Here is a 22692-nt window from a genome sequence, read left to right as displayed (position 1 = left end):
TTGCTATTTCTTTTTTGCCTCCATCACAGTAGTAATAAAGCAATTGACAGTAAAACTTAGAAGACAAATATTCAGTTGCCAGGAGTGTTTTCGATTTCCTGTGTAACTTCGTGCAAGTCATATAATTTTTCTGGTGTGACCCATCCCTGGTGAAGTCACCTGCAGATTTCTTCTGTCTGATGTGTCACAGTTATTGTTCCTGCTTCTCCATCTTTAGACCACAAAAGCCAGTACTTTCCTGCTTCACATAGAATAAATAGGATACTGCTACCCTGCATGACTTAATGAAATGATTTTGTGATGGGGCCCTCTATGTAGCAGCAACACGCACTTCCTTAAAGTACAGTGACCTCCAGACTTCATAAAAAGAAAAAGAAAGACATTTAATATAGGGTACAGTGTAATCTTTGAAGGAAAACATGTGTTTTATTACACAAATTCTTTTCCATAGCAGTAATAAGAATATGCTCTAGCATATCAGTATTTTTAAACTAAAATTTGGTTTGAAGCCAGTTTTAATATTCATAGTAAACTATTCTTGGTTGAAGCATAAACACAGCCCAGCTGCAGTGACAGAACATTATGAAATGTGAGATTATGTAAAGAAGAATTATACCAGTTACAGAAATAATTGTGAAAACAATTATTCTCTCAATAGAAATTGTTAAGGGTTTTTTGTCTTTGACAAAGCTACAAAGAAGTCTCTTTGATGTGTTTTACAAACCATATATATTAATATTTCATGTGGAAAAGTCTGCATGACCTCTGTATGCTCCACAGAATTTTCACCATCAACAACTACCAGCCTTGTTAGAATGGAAGTGACTTCTCTGCTGTCTACAGTGCTTTGCTTTTGTCCTTGGACAGAAATCTCAACTCTACCTCTGAATAAGTCCTGTACTTCTAAAATGCATACCATATAACCTGACCTCCACCCTGTGTTTATCTTTCCTTTCATATTTTGGTTTCTTCTATCCATTTTTATTGCAAGTTTATTAGCTCACAGATTGCCTGTTTGGTTTTTATACAGTATCCAGAACAAGTTAACTCCATTACCTCAATGCCAATAAGAATGAGGATTAGAAGTTAGATGGTAAATTGAAGGAGGTACTGTTAATTCCCCACAAAATGTGCTCTTAATTTTATTAAGGTTACCTGTATCATATAATTTTCAGTTCTTTGTGGACTTTGTTGCATGGTGTAGAAATTTGAAAATCAGAGAATAAGTCAGTATGCCGTTCAATTATGTACAGCTTCAGAACCAGAATTGTCTTGGGATAGATGTTACCTTAATGTATTTTGATATTTTATTTTATTTTTAAAATGTTTTTATCCCAAGAAATGTGCTCAATTAAGAGAGTGTGGTATGTGGAGATACACTACAAGAACTTTGAGGTTTTTCCGTACCTGCCTCTTGAAGCACTCACTTTTCCTAACATACTTCACTTTGAAGAAATTGTGCACAACATCCCGTTATCCAAAACTTGCAGTTTAGTGTTGTAGCTAGGCTGAATTAAGGCTAGGAGCAAGTTAAAGTTTGTAAGGATAGGTAATGTCTTCTGTTACACTAACTGGAGTTGGGAAAAACAGACTAGACATTTGCTTCAGTCTGAGAGTTGGAGAGAAAGGGTTGCTGGAACCTGTGGAAGCATGGGGGGTGTTAAGCAGAAAGGTAATACGACTATTACTCATCCTCAGACATAGGCAGGGGGACAGGGAGGAAGAATCATCTCCTATGGGATGGGGACATGCTCAGTGGAATTAACTTGGGAGGTATATTCCAGTATGCCATAAAATCACTCCAACTGTGGAATTCCCAATTTTAGTACTCTATTTTAATTCCCGTACTTTGAAGGTAGCTTGTATGTTTCTATTAAATGTGAAGCAAGAGTGAATCTGTCTGCTTCATACCTCATTTAAAACTTCTGTTCCCTTGTCCTGATAAGGGAGTACCAATCTGTGTTTAATCTCTTGAGATCCTCTTCTCTCTATGACTCTGAAGGAAATCTTAAATGGCTTGAAATCTTTGTGAGACTGGTTGTCCGGTGATCTGGACTTTTCAAGCTGGAATCTGGCTGCAAGCGGCTGGAAGAATTCTAGCCCATTTGGCAGAACTCCCCAGCTGGTCAAAATGGTCCCTGGGACACATATTCTTGGCATAGGGCATGTGTCTGGAGATCAAAGGAAGTGGGAGAAAGTGACTACAAATTTTCAGCTGGAATAGGAACCAAAGTGTAAAAAAAAACAAACAAAAAAACCAAACCAAAACAAAACAAAAAAACAAACAAAAAAGCAACAAACCAGAAACAAGGGTGTAAAGTAAGACAGCAACTCCTCTGCAATGCTGTGATGCTTTTTTTCTTTTAAAACACTTGCTACATCTCCCAAAATATTTTTATTTCCTCAGGTTTGCCTCATTGGTGACTGCATTGGAGGAATTTTGGGCTTTGATGCCATCTGCTATAATTCTAATACAGCTGATGAGAGTCGGAACAGTAGCAGGAGAGGAAGCATCAGCAGCATCCAGGTGAAGAGAAAAAAATCCACACAGCTGAAACACTATAAATTAATTCCCTGGAGGAAATCAGCTCCTTATAAACCAGAGAATATTTAAGGATTTGGTAAATTCCCATGATAGCATGAGATTTTGCTTATATATAAAAGAATTGCTACCCGAAAATTAAGTGTGCAGCTTCAGTTTTATGTTGTACAGAAAACACTAGTGAAGACTTTATCTGTAAATCTTTAAAGCATGTTACCAAGTGCCCTTTATTGTATCCCTAACTGTACATGCAAACATGTCCTCTCTCCGTAATCTCTGGTATGTTCCTTTTTTTGCCAAAATCTTTTATGTTTCTTTTTATAATTTTTTTACTTTACCATTTCACAAGTGTCAGAGGCATGTGTGAAATTAAACTAGTTGTAAACAAGAATGACACTGAGGTACTTTCAACCATTGCATTTTATGTTCTGGTTATAAACCATGTAAATAGAGTAAATTAGATTTATATCGTTCCCTTTTTATTCTGTTTCAAAGTGGTTTATAATAATAACCTAGATTGATGATGCAGTGACCATTACATTCCCTGAATAGTTCACAGTTTTAGGCACTAGAAACTTCCTTTTGGAGAGAGAGAGGGCCTGTTAATTTAGTGAGGCAATGTAAATAAGGAATTAGAATGGTACATTCTTCTACTACCCCAGGTGAGTATTTGTTGGTTTGTGTGTGTAGTCTGTTTTCTGTATTTTAATTTCCAATATACACTAAATAATCAAGTCAGGATTATCCATAATAGATGGACTTCTACAGTATAGGCAGAAATGTGAATGGTTACTGAGACCACGATTATTGTTCAGTGCATATGCTTGTACAGGGCACTATTTGAAAATTTACCTGCATGTACAATAAAAGAATCTGCAGTAGAGCAAATGTCACTCTGCTTAGACCAGACTAGTAACCCTTGCTATTTAAAAATCAGTTACATTTGTAAATGTCAAAATACTTACCAAAGAAAGCCAGTGTTGTCATTGTCATCATAGCACTTCTTGGGTTATTAAAGGACAGAAGGATGGAAGTGAACTTGGTCCATCGTCAGAAGCCCAAAGTCTTATATTACCAATCACTGTATTTGGTTTGGAACACTGTCTCTTACAAGAAGAAGATGTTTCTTTTTTTTTGTTTTGTTTTTTTTTTTTTGTTGCGACAGCTAAAATACTGATAATTTACAAGTAGATGACTCTTCATTAGGACAAACTGAAAAAGTTGACAATTTGCTTCACATGGATCAAGGATAAATAAAAGCCATCTGCGGGTAACTGATTCAAATCCTAGTATTGTGGCACGTGAGGGAGTTGAAAGAGCTTTTAGCAATGGAAAACAAACTTTGTTAACTGTTTAAAATGCAGCGAATAGTCTCTGTACAGATTACCTCAACCTTCTGTTTTGCTAGATGTCTTTTTAAGTGGTTTAGTTTATTTTTAGGAACTATATCTCACTCCCTGATCTGGCTAATATAAATACTGAATTGGCTCAGTCTCTTTTGCAGTATACAAGAAAGACTGTGTCATGAAGGTGAACCTAAATGCTCAAACCAGTGAGATTAAAATCTGACCAGGTTTTTTGAGTAAGTTTAAATATGGGATTTTTTTTTTTTTTGTCAAGACTTTTTTTTATGTATTATACTGCTATAAATTTGAATGCTTTCTCTTCACCGTGATGCTACACTGTGCAGACATTTCAACATACTCTTAGCATCTGATGTAATTCACCATTCAGATGTAGAAAAGGCCCAGATGGTTTAGAGAAGTTAATTTCTCAGTGATAGTTTTTCTCACCAAATGGTCTGTCTCGGTGAAATGGTAGTCAGGCTTTCCCTGTTGAATGGCTGTTCAGTAACATGTGTAAAATGAATTTGATCAGAGTTCAGTCCCCAGGGGACTATCACATGAACAGATTGTTCATGGGATAAAAGCCAGCTCCAGAACTGGCACTAACTCTAGTTCCCAGGTTCTCTGTTCTTGGGAAATAAGACTAATTATTCATTTGTCACAGAAGCCAGAAGGTCCGCGTGCATGTTAAAGACTATAAGTGGAACAGTGTGGGAAAGTTCATCTCATAGATCATATACTGCTTCTGTCTTGGTTTCACTTCACTGCAACTCACCTGCATCATTCTGGAGAACACATTAGGTTCTTCAGCATCTCTTCTTGACATGAAATCTCACCTCACATGCACGGACTGCTAATGTGCTCCAGTACTGAGTGAGATTATGGGAAATACCTGTCCTATGAACTTGTTCTTTCTGTAACTTCAGAGAAATGGATTCAATCAGCATGTTTTCCATAGTCTGTCTGTGTGGCTTTGGCCAGATCTCTTCGTCCGTCATAGCTCCATCCTCATCTGTACGCCTTGCACTTTTTCTCACATCCTCTGTTTTGTCTAGTTGCTTAAAAATACTGAGCATGATAAAGTCTATTTTCACTTGGGGCATTTGCTGTTATGAGTTGTGAAGAGTGTTCCAATGACACTTCCACAGTGTAATGCAGTGGCATAATGCTATGTCCAGGAAGACAGATGCAGGGAGCAGTGGTGGAGAAAATGTAAGTGAGTGTGGGGAGAGAGTTGTATGCAACAAGGAAAAGAATAGCTTTGAATCCTGCTTTCTTGTACAATTCCTAGCCAATATCCCAGTGACCTTCCCTAGGGTCATCTTGCAGAGATCCAGTCCATTATCCTAAAACTACCTTTTTCTTCCCTCTGTTGAACTGTCTATGGCATGTCTGCTTTGGAAGACAACCCAAGTTTTATCCATAGAAAATCAAGTTGAAAATGTGTTGATTTTGACCAAAGAAAATAAAAGCTTTCTTCTGCAGTGCAATAATAACATGCTATGTCCTGTTAACTTGCTTTAGGTGATGGTTATTACATTTTTTGGTTACAGGATAACAAAACAAAACAAAAACCCGAAAGAAAGAAGAAAAGAAAAAAAAAAAAAAAAAAGAAAAAAAAGGAAAAGCAGCTAGCATGCTACTGTGTCTCTGACAGAAACATTGTGCCCAGTATATTAACATGCACAACTGAGATGCTTGATAACGCTAGGTTAACCTTAATGATAGCAGTACAGAAGAGGGAGCTTGATGCTTTTCCCACACAGTATTGTTCTGAGACTGTCAAACTGAAAATTTGACCTGTCTGAGATTGTCTTGTGACACGAGAGAGCACACCTCTGGAAGGAGAACCTGTTATTGAACCTCAGAGGACAAAAGTGAATTGTTGACAGCTTTCAGGGATGAAAGTATTAGCTTCCATTACTAAAAAATCTTCTCAGATAGTTCTTTGGTGACACAACCTAGTTTTTAAATACTGTGGAGAAACGTGTGACTGAAAGAAAAGTATTTGGTGTTATGTTACTGTCAACTTTATGCCTTTCCAACGGCCAACCTTCTTCCTGAGACAACCGGGAAATCAGGAGACCTAAACAAAAATATTTAATCATGTTGACTTCCTTGTGCCTCCTTTCTTGCTCTGGTACCTTCAAGGGTCCCGTTTTTCACAATCCATTGACAGCAATTCCTTTTTAAAAAGTAATGGGAGCAGAGATGCCGCCATAAGATTTTAACGAAGAGAGCCTTAAAATGTCACCAGGGTTTTGGTGAAACGCTGAGCCTTGACAGCACTAATTTGGTTTTCAGAAGTCACTGATAGTATAATGTTTAAGAGCTGGACCTACAGCCAATTTAAATCAATGGATTTGTCAGTGCATTTCATGGGCTTTGGTTCAATCTCAGAGTTCCCCTTCAGCTACGTGTATGTGGATTCACCTCCATTTTGTGTGTCACCATGAATATACTTATGCACTCTAATAATTTGTCATAAAAACACCAAATTGGAATTTTAGGCAAAGGTTGCAGAATATTTGTAGCATTCAAGTTACAATTTAAAATCATTAATATAATGCATTTTCATGGCTCTGTTGCTTGTGAACAAGCTACAGATTGGAACTCATCACAAAGGCTAAGAGGTAAATAAATACCTTTGCTGAATCAGTTTGGCATAATCATGAGATACTAGCAGTTAAAGAAATGTTGTTCACTTACGTTCTTGAGAATTCACCTATAAAAACTTACTCTGTAACAGACTCCGTCAGGAACACTCTGGTTATAGGAATTTTGGCTTTGAAAGGTTCCTGGTGTTCCAGGGAGTAGATAGAGTTGCTAAAAAAGACTGATGTTGTAACAGAGCTTCAATGTAAGGTTGTAAACTGCGGTGCAAAGCAAGCTACATAGAGTCAGGGTCAGGCTGAAAAAAGTTCCTGGTTACATAAAAAATACAACTAGGGCCTGTAGTTGGATCTGGCTTGAACTGAGTGGAAGCACATACTTTAGGTGGAGACTTTGTTTTGGTTTGACATCACTTTAGCTCACAAAACAGTGGAGGCAGTCAGCTGCCAACACACAGCAGGAGTCTTCATCTCCTACCTGGCCCTGTGAAATAGTTCTGTGCACTCATTAACAGTAATAACTACAAGAAGTGAGGCTTAGTTTTAACATTGCAGATACATTACTATTATGCCAAGCAAGATCTTAAACTTTACAGAGATTTATTATGAAAGGTGGCATGATGTGAATTTTACTACGTTACCATGAAATGTGGAAAGAGATTCCTACGTGCATGTTAAGTCTTTTCATTGTACCATCACAGGAATAATTGTCTGTGAACATGCTGGTCCTAAACTAATCTTCTGCAAGTTATTGAGGTGCTAATGCTAGTTGTATCATATCATCCCATGTTTTCTAGTACTGCATTGTAAAAGTTAGTAGAATGTGGATGAAAACCAATAATTACGCAATTAGAAGGTATTTAGCTGTATTTGTTCCCCCAGTGTGCCTTGTTATTCATATCATTGAAGTTTTGTAAAAACAGATGTCAGGCATTTTCACATTGTATTATTTTGTTGATCTGAATAGGAGATTTACACAGAATTGGATTACACAGTTGTTAGAAAGAACCAGATCTTGCATGCCTTATGCACCCAGATCTCACACGTGAATGGGGGGATTCAGTCCAATGGCATTTGTGTTAAAAAGCAGCATTTGCCTTGGCTACTGAAATGGGTGCAGGAAAAAAAGTCTGGGGTTAATAGGGATATATCAAGGAGGATGCTGGTGCAAGCTGCAGAAGTGCTGGAGGAAATGAACAATAAAAAAATCTATTTCCTATTTGAAGGGGTACCTTAAAGATATGGTACCACTGATCTCCTCTTGCATCCCGCAGAAGTTCACATTCTTAAAAAATCAGGTCCCGCATCCATGGAACATGATGAGCAAGACCATTAATGTTGTAATGGCCATTTTGTGAACTCAGGTAAGACCCCTTCTGATTACCTTATGATATTTATAGTTCTCTAAGAATGATGATGTACTGAGGGATAAAGCTTTTATGTTACCCCTCTCCCCTGCCCCTGAAATTCCTGATTCTCTTTCCAGCTTTTAGGCTATACATCTTACAACGAAATTTAATCTTCATCTCTTTCCATGTTTTCTACTGCAGAAAGAAAGTAAAACCCCTTCCACCTTTTCTTGTGTAAAGTGAGGTCAAATGTATAAATGCAGCCATTTCATATAAGCTCTGTCATATTTTGGTCACTGTCTAAATCTTCCTTTTGCTCTGTTTATTCTCTGAAGGATAATTCCCTCTTAGCAGAGGACTCAAGTCTGGGTGGCAGCAAACGCCTGAGCAAAAGCAATATTGACATCTTGGGAATCATGGAGGATGAGAAGCCAAGGCAGCCATTGCCTAGGAAACAGAGTGACTCATCCAGCTATGACTGTGATACTATAACCCAACATCATGCTTTCCTGTCTAGGTAACTAATGTTTGATGACTGAGTAAAAGAAATAGGCTTGCCATTGAATGGAGCCTGTCAGCACCAGAGCAACAGAATAGTTTTTTATTGTTCGTGGTGTGTTTCTGGAGGTGTGCTTAAAGTCCCTGTGTACCCCTCAAAGAAAACCATAGATATAGTGGGACTAGTATGAACTTACTTACATGTGGAGAGTTTTTTATTTAATCTTTATTCAGCTGTGAGAGTTTTGAATATGCAAAACTAAGTGCAGGTAGTTCCATTTCTTCAGTGCAGCCCACACAAATCAAGATGGATGAATGCTTTGATTCTAAATTTACGCTACCTTTTTTTTTCCTAAAGATCCCTCTAACTTCACTTACAGGCTTTTTGTTACTCTTTGAAGAGTGAGATGGTTGCTTTAGGTGCTCCCATTGGTCTATGAGCTATTCAGATCAGCTTTAAAACAAAAAACCTGCATAAACATTTGGCTTAAATGAGAAGGAAAGTTAACTTAATTAGCTTTCCTTGATCCTAAAAAACCTTTAAAACACATATTATATGGGAAGATAAGCCCTTTGTCTCATTGTTTCTTCCTATTCTAAGCTATTTGTTTTTTTACTTATCTGAATTATTTATGCTTTTTTTCCTCTGTCCATCATCTTATTTCCTTTATTTCATTGGGACTGATGTGGAGGGAGAAGTCCTGTTGTGTGTTGAAGTTTCAGTTCTGCTGCAGTTGAGTATAGTGCAGACTTTACTTCAAGTCTGGCAGTTTTGTTAGTAGCAGTTTAAGGTAATTTTATGTTCTTGCTTTGACTGAATGTCCTTTGCTTTGCTTTTCTTGTCTATTCTGCTTTTGTTTTCAAACCATTGGGTTTTCTGGATATAGATATGTTGTAATGTGTTGTCTTTCTGAGGCAGAATGGTTGGTTTTTTGCTTGTCTATGGTAGAAAACATGAAGATTTTTTCGGTCTGTCACTTTTGGGTTCTTGTATAGGAGTACTGTGTTTTGTTTAAAGCATTCAGACTTGAGAAATAATAAGATAATTAAAAGACAAAGATAACAGTTTTCTTCCAAGCCTTTTTTCGCTTCCTGTGTATGTATGATTTTAAACTGAAAGCTTTAAATGCAACTGTACTTAAGCAAGGAGATGAAAAAGTGTTATCTTCCGTTCATATTTTGGACTCCTAAAACTTTTGGCTATTGCAAAGTTGTTGAGGAATAGCTGGACAAACATAGGCTAAAGACAGCAGAAAAAATTGCTCAGTAAGGTAAAGTGGAGGGCAGGGGGAGGTGGAACAAATCAAACCAAACCGTGTCATCCTTTGACCCACACTGTACATAGAGAGAGATTCCAAGCCTTTGGTTTCCTGACTGTGAGACTCGCCTAAGATCATTATGACTTTTTTCCCCTTGACCTCATTTACTGCAATTTAGAGGTACCATTTCAGTGTGAGTAATGAGGTTACGAAGATGGCTCTCTCACACAGAAATGTCCTTGTCCTGCACGCTGTGGTTGTGTTTCAGTGTGTCAGCTTGTGCTTTTTGTCCAAGTGCTTTTGGCAGAGAGAGGTTAACTCCTAACCGCTGTGCTGATGATGGCTGTAATTCTTGGCTTTCTTCATTTCTACCCTAAAGGGACCCTAGGCTTGGTCCCCAGAGTTTCAGTTAATAACATCAGGTTATAAATTGAGAATGTCACTAGTCTCTCAGATTGAAAGAGAGGCCTGGTGTCTTAGCCTGATTTGGGACCAGTCTTCAGAATTTCTGGATTCTGATCCATGCTTGGCCACTGATGCAAAGTGTAGCATGTAGATAACTCACGAGGGCTTCAGTTACAGCTCTGGTGGAAGTCAGCATGGTCAGCATCTCTCAGTCAGGCTCTGCACACTCTGGAGGCATGTGCTGCTCTGTCTCATGTCTGGACAGCAGGTGTATATGCTTCCTTTCGGCTTCTGAATGTACTTATTTAATCTCCAGCAGAAGTAAATGAGGAGTGAGATTTTTCTCTGTCAGTGAGGGATAGGAGATCTGTATTTACCACCTGTACATATGGCATACAAAGTAAATGGAAATGTTTAAATCAATTAAAAGATTAAAAGCTGTCTATAAGCATCACTAATTTCAATCTGTAATAAATAGTTGAAAAGTAGTGATATTGTAGTTCATAACTCAGAGAATGGATTAGAATAATGCTTTTTATGTACCCATGTAACATACTTTGTGACTGTAACCTTTTAGAACCATTATCCTCATACAACTTGAGTAGGTTAGAATTTGTAGCAGTAGTTTCAGAATAAGCTTACATACATCTGTACTGCTATAAGGGAGGGGCGGTAAACTTCAGTCTTCAGAGTCCTTGTATAACTGACCAGTAAGTACTTTGTAGAATAACTCTAGAAAACTCTTGCATGTTGAAGGTAATAAATTTACTGTATTAGCCACACTGGAAATCGTAAGTGGCTGCTGTACTGCAGTATCTGTCTACAGTGTAAGGCATATTGCTTTGATCTAGATACAGAGCTTTCTAAGCAGCCTGTTTTGGGAATGGATTTTTTTTCTCTGGTTGTCCTCTTTCTTACTGTTGAATCAGTGCATTTTCTTTGCTCAGCATCCACTCAAGTGTGCTGAAAGATGGTGCAGACTTTCCTCCTGTGAATTCCAGTCTCTCAGAAGTAAACCTGGGCCGATTTGAATTTGAGGTGTCTGATTTCTTCCTCTTTGGATCACCGCTTGGTTTGGTGCTGGCCATGAGGAGTACTGTTCTGCCTGGCCTGGATGGTAAGCTCTTTCTGGGGTTAGAATACAGGCTGCTTAATGACCTTTGTAAACAAAGAGACTCATAAAAGGAGATAAAGACTAGTTAAAGACTGAGGGGTGAGGTAAGTTTCTTCCTCTAAAAGATGTGAGTGTTGGTGCAGATAGGTACTGAGGTGATGAGGGTTGTTTTGAGGGTGTTTTCTGTGCTGTTAATCATATATTCCATGTCATACACCATGGAGCTTGCACCTCATCAAGGATCAGTCCTTGCAAAATATACCAAAAATAACATCTGTGCTTGGTTCAGCATTGCATGCCGTTCACATCTGGCTTCATGTGTAAATTTGGCCCCCAGGTGTGCTGGCTGTGAGCCATTTTTTCCTCTCTGGTAACAGAGCCTAGTGATGAGACACATACAGGATTTTGTTGTTTTATTTCTAAATACACCAGGATTTTTTCAGTTTTTCAGTTAAAGTAAGAGCATACTTTACTTTTCAAAATTCAGTGTGTGTTTTGCCTCTTTGCATTCTATATGGTTTGGATAGCACAGCATCTTCATAGCAAATTACTTGCTTGTGTATCAGGTGAGGGAGAAAAACCACTTGCAATAGTGAGAAGAGGCAACGATTCAGGACTCCAAATTTTTTCCTTTATAAACTTTTGAGTAACGTCATTAGACTGAGCTTTCAAAGTCACATTGGATTGTGGGAATAAAGTGGAATGTAATATAAACTTAAAATTATTTTACCTGCCCTAATTCAAAAAACTACCAAACCCATGTCTTTCAGAGCCTTTAGAAACCTGGTGGTATTTTTTTAGCAAGTTCTATGGACTTAGAAGAGAGTATAATTAAACTCCAATTTTGCATTTCATTCCTTATATTTGCAGTACTTGGTTTTCTTCAAATAAAAAAAAAAAAGGCAAAAAGAAAGCTCAGCCAAAGCGAATGGGAATTTGTATATGTTTTCCTACAAACTAAGGCTTTTTGCTTCTGTGAAAGAGCTGCCAGGGAAATGAACAAAAATTACATAGGTGATGGCTGGCTTTGCAAACTGCACTGCAATTTGGTTTTCTGTCTTAGGGGTTTCTTTATAAGATTAGCAACACTTCTTTCTGTGTGGGGGTGATGTGGGTTTTGCTAGGGGGTTTGGGGCAGGGAATTGAGGGGTTTTTTTGTAGAACTTCATGTGGAAAAATCTGTTAGTATTAATTTGTGCATATGGATTCAAATTATTTGAGCTAGAATTTATGTTTTTGCAAGATGTCCTGGTTTCCATTCAGTGAATCAGAATGGACGCATTTACTCTGGAATCACATACGAAACAGCATGCGTCTGCTTCATTAGATACCTTTTTAGAGTCTTTTAGGATAAACGCTGATTAGCAGATGCTAGTTACTGCTCAATAAGTAGAAAATCCTGGCAGTGTTTGGTATGAGAGTACCTCAGTGGCAGACATTGACACATATTTTCGTATAGCCAGCAGTGGCTGTCAGCAGTTGACTGTGTGTGGCAAGACCTCCAATCAGTCAGTCCTGGTGAGCATAGATGAAAATCACATTTCGCTTCAAGGAGATCTATTGAAAAATGTGTGAAAACTACAGCTTTTTGCAAGACAGGTTGCTCTGAAATGATACAGGTTTTGCATGTAATTCTCTGTGCAATCTGAAAGTTCTTCCCTTGGATGCTGTGCTGCATAGGAAAACAATTGTGTGTTCAGAAGTCTGACAATTACATTTAAAAGTCATCATTGGCCATATAAACATGCCCTTTAGAAGTAATGTTGTATTCACAGAGGTGAGAGCTGCTTTCCTGAAACCTTATATAGTGAAGTAGGATCACTGGGACAGGGGAAGGTTCTGCAAGCTGATAATAACCTTTCCTTGTCTGAAATCCAGGCAAAGCATGAATAAGGTAAAAATGAGGCTACTGGGATTTGTCTCAGGTAGTAATTTTAAAAACAAAGTGACTTACTGTGTTTTGTATGAGGCCATAATGCTGTTTGGAACTTGAAACTCACCAGTGTTACTGGGGAAGGCTACAAAGCAAGGGTCGAAAACAGAGACAGCTTTGCCCTGACTGGTAAGGAGGAAATTTCTGAAGGTTACCACAACTCTGATTACTGTATGTGCTCGCCATTTATTGATGAGAATGTATCAGTAATGAGAAAACACAGTGTCTTTAAATTCTGATAGTTTCCTTTAGCAAGATGTCTGAGACATGGCTTATAGACAGTGAAACTGATAAGATTGGGGCAAGATATATCTGTTCCGTAGTTTTCCACTTGCTACAGGAATCTAAAGCAAGCTTTTCTGCACGGGCATTCTTGTTACCAGTTTGGAAGAAATTAATGTACCATACAATTTCATTTTTACCTTTAGAAACTGGAAAGCAGAGAGCAAACCAAACTTCTCAGTCCTTCTATAATATTTTGGTGGCAGCTCTGTGCACAGGTCAAAGTTTCCTTCTTATATTTAAATTTATAGTGTACAAATGAGATAATTATAAAGAATTTGGGTTAGGTAGAGATGGATGGCAAATTTCAATGCTTAAATACTTCACTGTACTGGGACTGTAGGTTTCTAAACTCTCTAGCCAAGAGTCCTTCTTTCCCCCGTCTCAGCTCTGGTACCTTCCAGACACTTTGACAGGAAAATTTCACATTACTGGTTTTTTAAACTGTTTTATTCAAATTAACTCTCACTTCCATCCTGCCTGTGGTATGCTGAAGGGAGCATGCTTTGAGAGCAGTTCAACTGACCATCATTCAAACACATTTCAAAGTGAGCAGAGTCTGCTTGAAGCTTAATTAGTCTTTAGAGGTACATATAGAGAATCCCATTTTAAAGTGATAATTATGGCACAGTTGAGAGGAAAACAGACAAATTGAAACATATGCAGACATTTAGAAGTTAGGTGAGAAGAGTCAGGTGCCCTTTTTACTGAAATGAAAGGTTGAAAGGTAGAAATGTAAGAAATAAAATTCCGGATGCTTTTATTTATTTCTTTTGTTAGAGTCAGTTTTTAAAATAAAAGAGAAGAAAATTCTTTCCAGAGGTTTGTCTGTTCTGTCTGCAGAACAGATGCATTTTGGCGTGTTTTACTTTCTGAATTTTTATTTATCTTTACACTAATAAGAGTGTGGCTAAAACCAAATCTTCATTCCAATTTTTTATTTCCTTGCCAAATGCCTTTTAATTCTCTTGTGTTCAATATTCTGTTGGTCCCTGAGTGCTTCCTTGACAGTTCTTCGAGTTACCCTCTAGCACTCTCTTCTGTGGTCCTCCCACTGTCTAGTCTCAGTTCTTACTTTGTAAAGTACTGATCATTTGTGTGTCTCTGCCAGATTATTCCACTCTGTGTGCTGATTATCCTTGGAAAAGGCTTGCTACCCTATGAAAATGTCAGTGTTTTTTAGAATTCTGGATATATCGTGAGCATTTAGTTACATCCACGAAGTCGCACTGTTCTACCTTAGGATGGTTGTAATGGTAGAGTGTTTTGCACTTGGTCTCCGTGGTCAGGTTGCGAACCAATACTGCTAAGTGCCACAGTAGTAGGAAGTAATCTTATTTGGAACATGATGTGCTATATTCCTTTGCCAAGTTGGAAGAGGGGTATGAAAACAGCCAGTAACTCGGAGGATGTTCTTTCTTGTTGCCACTAAATATCATAGCTTGCCCTATGCTCACAACTCTCCTAACCCTGCTGTTTGCATTCCTGGCCTGCTTTATCTCTGTCTGCCTTCTGTGCATATAGAGAAGGCAGACATACATAGAAAAAGTTCCTGTACAAGAAGTATTAGAAGGTGCAATTAGGCAACTGATTTAATTACATTAAGCACTTCCTTTATGTTTGGCTCTGACAGTTAATGTTGAACATGACGAGAAAGAAAGAATAAACCAATACAGTACCCACTAGAGAAGGAAACTCTAGTTTAGTAGGATAATACCCAGTTTACTGCTCCACTTTGTAAGCACTAGTTCCCTAAATACATATGTCAAAGTTACAGGCTTGCGACAATATATTTTTAATTAAATTGCAGTGCAATGCTTTCCCTCACAGAATGTATTTCACACTACTTGGGCTCTGCAAGAGAATTATACTTTACTTGCAAAGAATTAATTTCTGCTGTGCTTAAATGCTCTCACACAGGTGACCTGTTTCCATTTTTTCTGGCAAACCCTAAGAGCAAAATCCAGCTTGAAGTAGTCTTGGATCTTTGCAGTCTTGCTGGTGTTACCCTTCTGCTTCTCTTCTGATGCAGTTAACTGGAATACATGAGAGAATTTACTCAGTTTTCATAGCACAATAAACTGATGGGTACATTTTGTACTCTGCTTGGACAATATCTTAAGAAAAAGGGTACTTAATAGTGATTCCTGGAGAACTGTGGAAAGGTACTTCACAGAAGAATCTCAAAGGCCGTAGTTTTTGCATATGGCTTACTTAATGGTGGGAAAGGGACAAAGGTGGCATGAAGCTCATATTTATTTGATAGTGAGAAAGGGAAAAAAAGTCTATAGTGTCTCAACAGACTTTCTTATTCTCTCCCACTTTCTTTTCATCTGCTACCAGGTGTGCTGATGGATGCACAGAGTCATCCTTTCTAGAAAAATCAACATACAACAGACATCAAAAGTAGGTTTTGGTTATCCTGCAGCTGGAAACCTAGTAGCTGTCACTGATAACAATCTTAAAATGTTTTTCAAAGAGAGCTTATGGAGGGAAAAAAACAACCCACAAAGCTTCACTTAATACTCCCAAAGACACCCACATGGTTCACTTTGTGTGACAAAAATCCTGCAGAACTAAAGAGGTACTGCATCATCCTCAGAGTGAGTCAGTGAATGCAAAGTACAGTGCATACTGCATGTCCAAAGAATAAAAAAGTTCATGGTTTGGCAGAACTGGATTATATATAGGTATATTCTTATTGGGAGGTTTGTCCCATAGCATTTTTTGAGAAGCTGTGAGTATTGACATCTTCATGACATGAAGACAAGTCTCTTAGAGTACCAAGAGCGCATGCAACAAAGTGGTCCCCATGGGTGTGGTTCATTACCTACTCAAAGTATCTTCAGAAGGTTTTTCCTGTGATCAATAAAGGGTTAATTGTCTTGTTTGAGAGAAAACATTGTGTGCCTGTGCTGTAGCCTGTATAGAACAAACATTAATATATAACAGAGAACAAAACAAAATATTGCTCTGACTTGCTTATGGCAATGCTGCTATTACAAGTTAGTATCAATCTTTTAAGTTTAGATACAGTCTGTATCAGGATTTGTCCCTATATACCATTGAGAGCAGCAAGCACCAGAACATGAATCTTTAGATTCCTTCAAGCAACATGGAAAGCACTTGAGAAAACCTGTAAGAATTTAGTGTTTCCTGATCTAGCTCTGAGTGACTCTCTGTGACTGCAGCAGAGGAAGATGTACAGAATCAAGTTTGCTCATTGTAGTCTTGCTTATGTACAAATACCTTGACTGTTGCCCTTGAAAATGAGAAAGAACTGAAGTAGTGTGGATTTTTTTTTTTTTAATAATTCCATGATGGATGCTTCAGTGAGAGATGTCACTTAAGATAGACACCTTTAGATCTAATATTCCATGTGAGCTTATATTAAAACTCTTAACATCTTTCTTCATGGTTTCCAGTTAAGCGTGTGTTTGGCTTGTGCATGGGAACAATGCTGTACCAAACATGTCTTCAGAGGACAAATATCATACATGTTACCAGGTTTTCATTATCACAAGGAAATAGTAATCATATCAAAAGAAATTCAGGGTTTATTGTATAGCACAGTGGGTTTGAAAATGTGTTTTGCTTGCATGGAGTTCACACGGAGCAGACATAATATTCCCAAACATATTTTATAAATAGTCATTCTTTTCCTCTTGTGGTTAATACAGTGACTGTTTTAACATGTAATGCGGTACTATACAAACTGTACTAAGTTTAATTGAACCGCTAATGAATTGATTCAGTTGCGCGCGCAAGTCAGCGTGATTGAAGTGTCATGTGGTGAGAAGTGATTACACCAGCTGTTTTACAGACCTTAGCAGTCTTGTGTGATCATCCATCTGAGTATCGGTTATGGTTTGGTGCTGTGTGTTTAGTCAAAGGAATGCCTTACTAGCTGAGTGGTTTTCAGGTTTGCATTTACAGTTGCAGCTCAGATGCCTCAGGAGCTGCACATCTTCAGCAAGCATCATAAACATTGCTTTGCTGTTATAATATGACCAGCCTCATTTCTATACATTAGCTTCCATAAGGTGACTTCAGAAACTGCAGTGCTTTCTGTGACCTACCTGCTCCTACTGTCACTTAGATTTAAGTCCTCTGGACAGAACAGGCCCATTGGACCATTTTGCTGTTAAATATTTGAAGTGATGAGCATCGTAGCTGTAATGCTCAATAATATATTTACAAGATTTTTAAACCTCTTTTTCCTTCCTTAATTCTGTGTATTTCTCTGGCTGGTCTTCCCATCTGCTGCATGCCTGTATCTCAGATTGTGATGTCTCTGTAAAATCCTTTGCAGTGAAGTGTTCTTCACACATGAAATAGCAAACAATTTAGTTAAATTTCTTGTGGCCAGATGTATGCTAGTCTGGAGTCTGCAGACCATACTAACCATGTTTTTGAATAGACTCTGTGAAAATTGTAAAGGGACAGTACTGAACTCTCTCTGTCTCATTCTCATCCAAGTATGCCAGGTCCGCCCAGCCTGCAACCAAGTGTACAGTTTCTTTCACTCTGCTGACCCCTCTGCCTGCAGACTTGAACCGTTGCTGGAGAAAGGATTCCACCTGCTGCCTCCATTCAGTGTCCCACGGTACCAGAGATACCCACTAGGAGATGGAAGATCTCATCAGTTAGGTACAGTGCCTGTTTTCAGAGCTCTCCTTACCTGTTGTCCTCTTAAGCATTCTCTCCTTACACAGCTCAAGAGGATTTGAAATACCGAGGTGCTAACATGCTAAATACAAGCCATCTGGGACAGAATGGCACAGACATATTTAGCAAGCCTGGAACCAGAGAAGATTACCAAGGAAAAATTACTCTTACATATGAGCTGTGTGATAGAAGTTGTGTTAAAAGAGGGATTGGAAGGTGGTATCACTGCTTTAGTTGAAGTGTCACTTGTGAACTTCCATGTCTTTGACTGTCATTTTAAACAATTTATTTTTACAATTAGTTGCCCTTTGCCTGGATCCTCGGATATTGTTTCTCTTTGTCACTTGTGCTTCTTTTATTGCGGATATCTACCAGGACAAATCAGAGCATTGGGCAAATTGTCTTTTGATTGCTCTTTTCCTAGGTAGGCTACTAAACTATAGTTATGTTGGGTAATAAATGTTTCAGTCCAGGAAAAAACAGAAATAGACTGATTCGTGGGCAGAAAAGCTGGTAGAAGGAATTGTGCTGGTTTGACTTTGTAGAAAATGAAGTAAAATATAGGTGTGAAGTATCGTGACTTGTCATACTATGCGAAAAAGAAATTGATCGGTGTATCTGTACATGCATGTACATTAGATTTATTCTTTTTGCTAAAGATTCAGACACGAATTCAAGCCTTAGCAGGATATTTCAAAAGTCTATTCAGGATTCAGAGTTTAAGGCTGGAAGCTAATATAGTAAAATGGCAATGGTTTCTTTTTGTTGGAGCTAGGAGAATCGTATCATTGGGAACCTGTTCTGTGCAGTAGGCTACACACAACTCCTTTGTTTTATCTGCTCAAATATGATGCACATTGGATGCAAATCATTTTGAATCCAATTAAATCAAATGTTTGAAAAGCAACAGTTGATCTTGAGTTGCAGAAAGTTAGTTTCTAGGTGTTGGCTTCACTGAAACATGTGAAGATCTGGCCTCAGGAATTGACTTAAGGAATAGCCAAGGTGAAGGACAGTCCAAACTAGAGAGTATGTGCTCTCTCCTCACCCCCATGTATGCATTTTCCTTCAATGGAAATATATACCCTACTTTGCATTCTGACTTGGAGTTATTATAAAGCCTGACTTTGCACTTGGAAATCCTGCTGGTCAGTTAGACACACATTCTGTTACTGAGATGTATCTAAGGCTAGCTTGAAAAGTTGAACCCTCATTTAAATAACTGTCACAGGAAGAATAGTTCCCTTAGGCTGGTTTTCAAATGAAAAACCCTGCATTTGTACATTTTACCATTTTTGTTGTGTTAAGTAAACCCTTCAGATACAGTGATTCTTGAAGCAGAGGCTTTGTAAGTGATTTGGAAACAACTGATATTCTTTTTTAGTTTGTCTAAGGCACTGGCTTGGAAGATTCCCCTTTGGATGTGTTATAAAATAAAAATTCCTGAGCGCTAATGATCAGCAAGTGTTCCATGGTACGGTTTTGTATTTAAACCTCTGCAGAGTTAAATCATTGCCATGCTTTACACCTACGCTGCAGTTATATTTCAATGAATGTGAAATCCTCCCATTTAAATGCAAATGCTTTGAGATCCTTTTGGAATGTAAGGTTCTTCATTCACAAAGGATTCATTCTAGTGCCTGTTTATTTTTTTTCCTTTCTCTGATACCTGGGCTTGTGAAAGTATTTCTTAAAATGAGAGCCTTTGCGGTGTCAACTGGAGTGGTAGTTTCCTAACCAGTTAATGATGAGACCTGGTTACACCAAGCTCTAATTATTATGCACTGCCCAAACAAGCCTTTTCTGATAATCTTTCACGTCATTAAACAATTTCATTCCCTACTCTTTTTCTCATATTAAGATTAAAATAAGAATGATTCTGTTGTCTGCCTGACATTCCTGATGGGTGCCTCTATGAAAAAAAATTTTCATCTGGAAGCCACATGAAAAAACTTGCACTAGAAGAGAATTTCACCATACGATTCATAGGAGTGGTTCAGTGATAATACAGGCTGGAGAACGTGATGAAAACTGGGGAAGGTGGGGATTTCTTTAGCTTTCTTTCAGTTCTTGCCAATCAAATTAAGTTCTTGGAGCCAGCTGCCCTGTGCATAGATTTTATCTTTAAGCTTTTAGTTTATCAAATTTACTTTTTCCGTGGAGATTCGGGAAATGTCTGACTTAAATGGCAGGACTTTAAGAGCAAGGCAGATGTTTATCTAGATGATTGCCTTTTGCATCCAGTAGACATCAATACTTATCACTACGTCTGCCCGCAGGGTCATTCAGTTTGTACTAATGTGGTGGTGTTTGTCTGTGTGATGGATTGATCCATTAAGAGCCTACTGATGATAAAAACTGACTCTTACCAGACTTGATTTTGACAATCGCGGAGACTTGACTAGCATGGAGAATTATTTCTATTTCTGTCAATTATTTGGTCAGATGCAACTGTGTATCTGTTGATACAATTCCTAATGTGGATGCAATGACATTATTAGGCTATTCATAAAATAGCTTAATAAAATAAAATTATTTGAGGTGTTATTTAAATTCAATTTTCTGAATGTATAGGAGACTTTTTTTTGAAGTCACCTCGTAAGGGGATATTTATCTTGTGTTGCTGTGATAGACAAGTGAAAATAAACGAAGCTGCACTGAAAGCATTGCCAGACATGAAGAGCAGGTGGAGAAAACTCTTTCATCTATGATGATTGTTGACAGAAGTCATAGCAGTAGATAATGGTTCAGACAAAATATGATTTATTAATTGATGGGGTTTTTTTTATTATAAGGGCAAGGTAAAAAGTCCAGGTTATGTTGCAGCCCAGAGAAAGCCATACTATCTTGACCTTTCATTAAATAGCAGCTTTCTCAGCTGCTGCCTGGTTGACATTTCATAATCAAGGTGCTTTTGTAGCTATTTTAAGTGAGCCTTAGCTTTGTGACAGGTCTCTGATCTTCCACCAGTCATGTCTTTTGACACTTAATAATGTGTGGGATTTAATTCTTTTTTTTTTTTTTTCTTTGCTGCTTAGATGTTGTATCAAATCTACTTAGGGATTAAAAATATGGTTGTTATGTATTAATTCAAAACACCATTTTCAACCTATCCTGTTTTTCAGACATTTGATATAGCAGAATGTAGATAATCATAATCCTTTTTACTGTTTGATCTTCTACCTCACATTTTACTTTGCAGCACAGTTGAAATAATTGCAAATTTTTTTCTTTTGCAAAGTTTTATTTATAAGGAATGTACAGGAGTACCAGTCCAGACTGTGGCTGGTCTGCTTCATTATGGATAGATAGAAATGAAGGTCTAAAAGCACAGTACTTCTCCAATTGTATACACAAAAACTAAAGTATTGTTAATTTTATCTGGAAATGGTTATTGTGTGGCCTTGAGGAAGTTGCTTTGACTCTTTGTGTTGGCTCTAACTATCATAATTATCTAAGATGAGACTCTGTAAAATGATCTGCCTTTATTTTATTTCTTCTCAAACATGATAGTAAAATTAGTGACCATCAGAGACATGAGAAAGGTTGTTTTGGGTGGGAAGTATCCCTTTCAGTTATTTAAATGGAACAGTTATGCAAGTAGACTATCCTAGTCAAAAGCTGAGTGCAGGGCTTTTAGAAAAAATAGTATTGCATGTATTTTTTTAGTCTCTAACCAGTACTCTCTGTCCTTCCTTACAAGTCAACAAAGACCTGACCTACAGACATGAAGGCAGGCTGCCCTACATGTTTAAAATAAGATAATTCAGGAAACAGGAGAGAAAAAACTGCCAAAAATGCCTTCCATTTTATTGATTTGATCACTTCATAGAGATAAGGGTTACTGAGCTTAGAATAACAGTATTACATATAAACAGCAGGTTTTAAGGCATCAGACCCCTTACCAAGCTGGTCTTAAGCTAGTCAATAATAACAGAAAAGGCTAACAGGTATATTGGCTGACAACATGTTTTCAGTGCATGACAACTGTTCAAAGTTGCTATTTTTACTTCTTTCTCCATCTCCATTTTAGTGGGAATGAAAAAACAAAACTCTTCCAAAATTATAATGGGGGAGGAAGGATTAGATTAGTATCAGTTTACAACTGTTTCATCAGGACAACAGTTTAGAAGCAGAAAATTTGTTTTAAAAGCACAACCATTTTATTTCAGTGAATCTTTTGGAAGGGGAAGCAGAAAGTGTGCATGAGGACACTGCCAGTCATGAGCACTTCATGGAGATAGCTCTCATTTATGGGATTCATTACACCTTCTTCTGTGGAATTTCCTGTTGGTTGGTGTTTGGATCAGGGTTCTGGTTGAGATAGACCCCTAATGGGGTACAATTTGGCATCTGCCCTGTTCCTTACTGCTTATGTCCATGGATTCTGCTACTCTCTTCAGTGAACTGATTTGGTGTGATATTTTAGGCCACATGATTTGGCGTTTGTTGTCTGGAGGACCAGGTGCCTTGCTGTTCAGTATTTAGTATGACATAGAATAAGATCTTTTACTTTTGTGCTGCTTTCTTTCACTACAGAGAGTGTATAATACTTCCTCATCTTATGAGGTAAGTAATAAGAAAGCAGCATTGTGTTTTCTTTTCAGTTGTCTTTGTTGGAGTCTATATGCTTGCCTGAGACAAGGAAAGTAATACAATTATCCTTCCATTCTTTTCACATCCA

At 37.9% G+C, this 22692-nt stretch overlaps 1 protein-coding gene across 1 annotated transcript in view; it reads left to right on the top strand.

Moving 5' to 3' along the window:
• The window catches only part of PITPNM3 (PITPNM family member 3), a gene marked incomplete at its 5' end in the record, with an annotated part of 59735 nt that overhangs the window by 25865 nt on the left and 11178 nt on the right, over nt 1-22692 (top strand). The window contains 4 exons of the mRNA XM_029084242.1: nt 2408-2527; nt 8185-8366; nt 10959-11128; nt 17820-17990. Coding sequence (XP_028940075.1) covers nt 2408-2527; nt 8185-8366; nt 10959-11128; nt 17820-17990 — 643 coding nt within the window. The remainder of the gene's footprint in view (nt 1-2407; nt 2528-8184; nt 8367-10958; nt 11129-17819; nt 17991-22692) is intronic.

This window comes from Antrostomus carolinensis, unplaced genomic scaffold, assembly GCF_000700745.2.
Source record: "Antrostomus carolinensis isolate BGI_N321 unplaced genomic scaffold, ASM70074v2 scaffold4313, whole genome shotgun sequence".
Classification (NCBI taxonomy): domain Eukaryota; kingdom Metazoa; phylum Chordata; class Aves; order Caprimulgiformes; family Caprimulgidae; genus Antrostomus; species Antrostomus carolinensis.
This window is presented reverse-complemented; position numbering and strand designations above follow the sequence as displayed.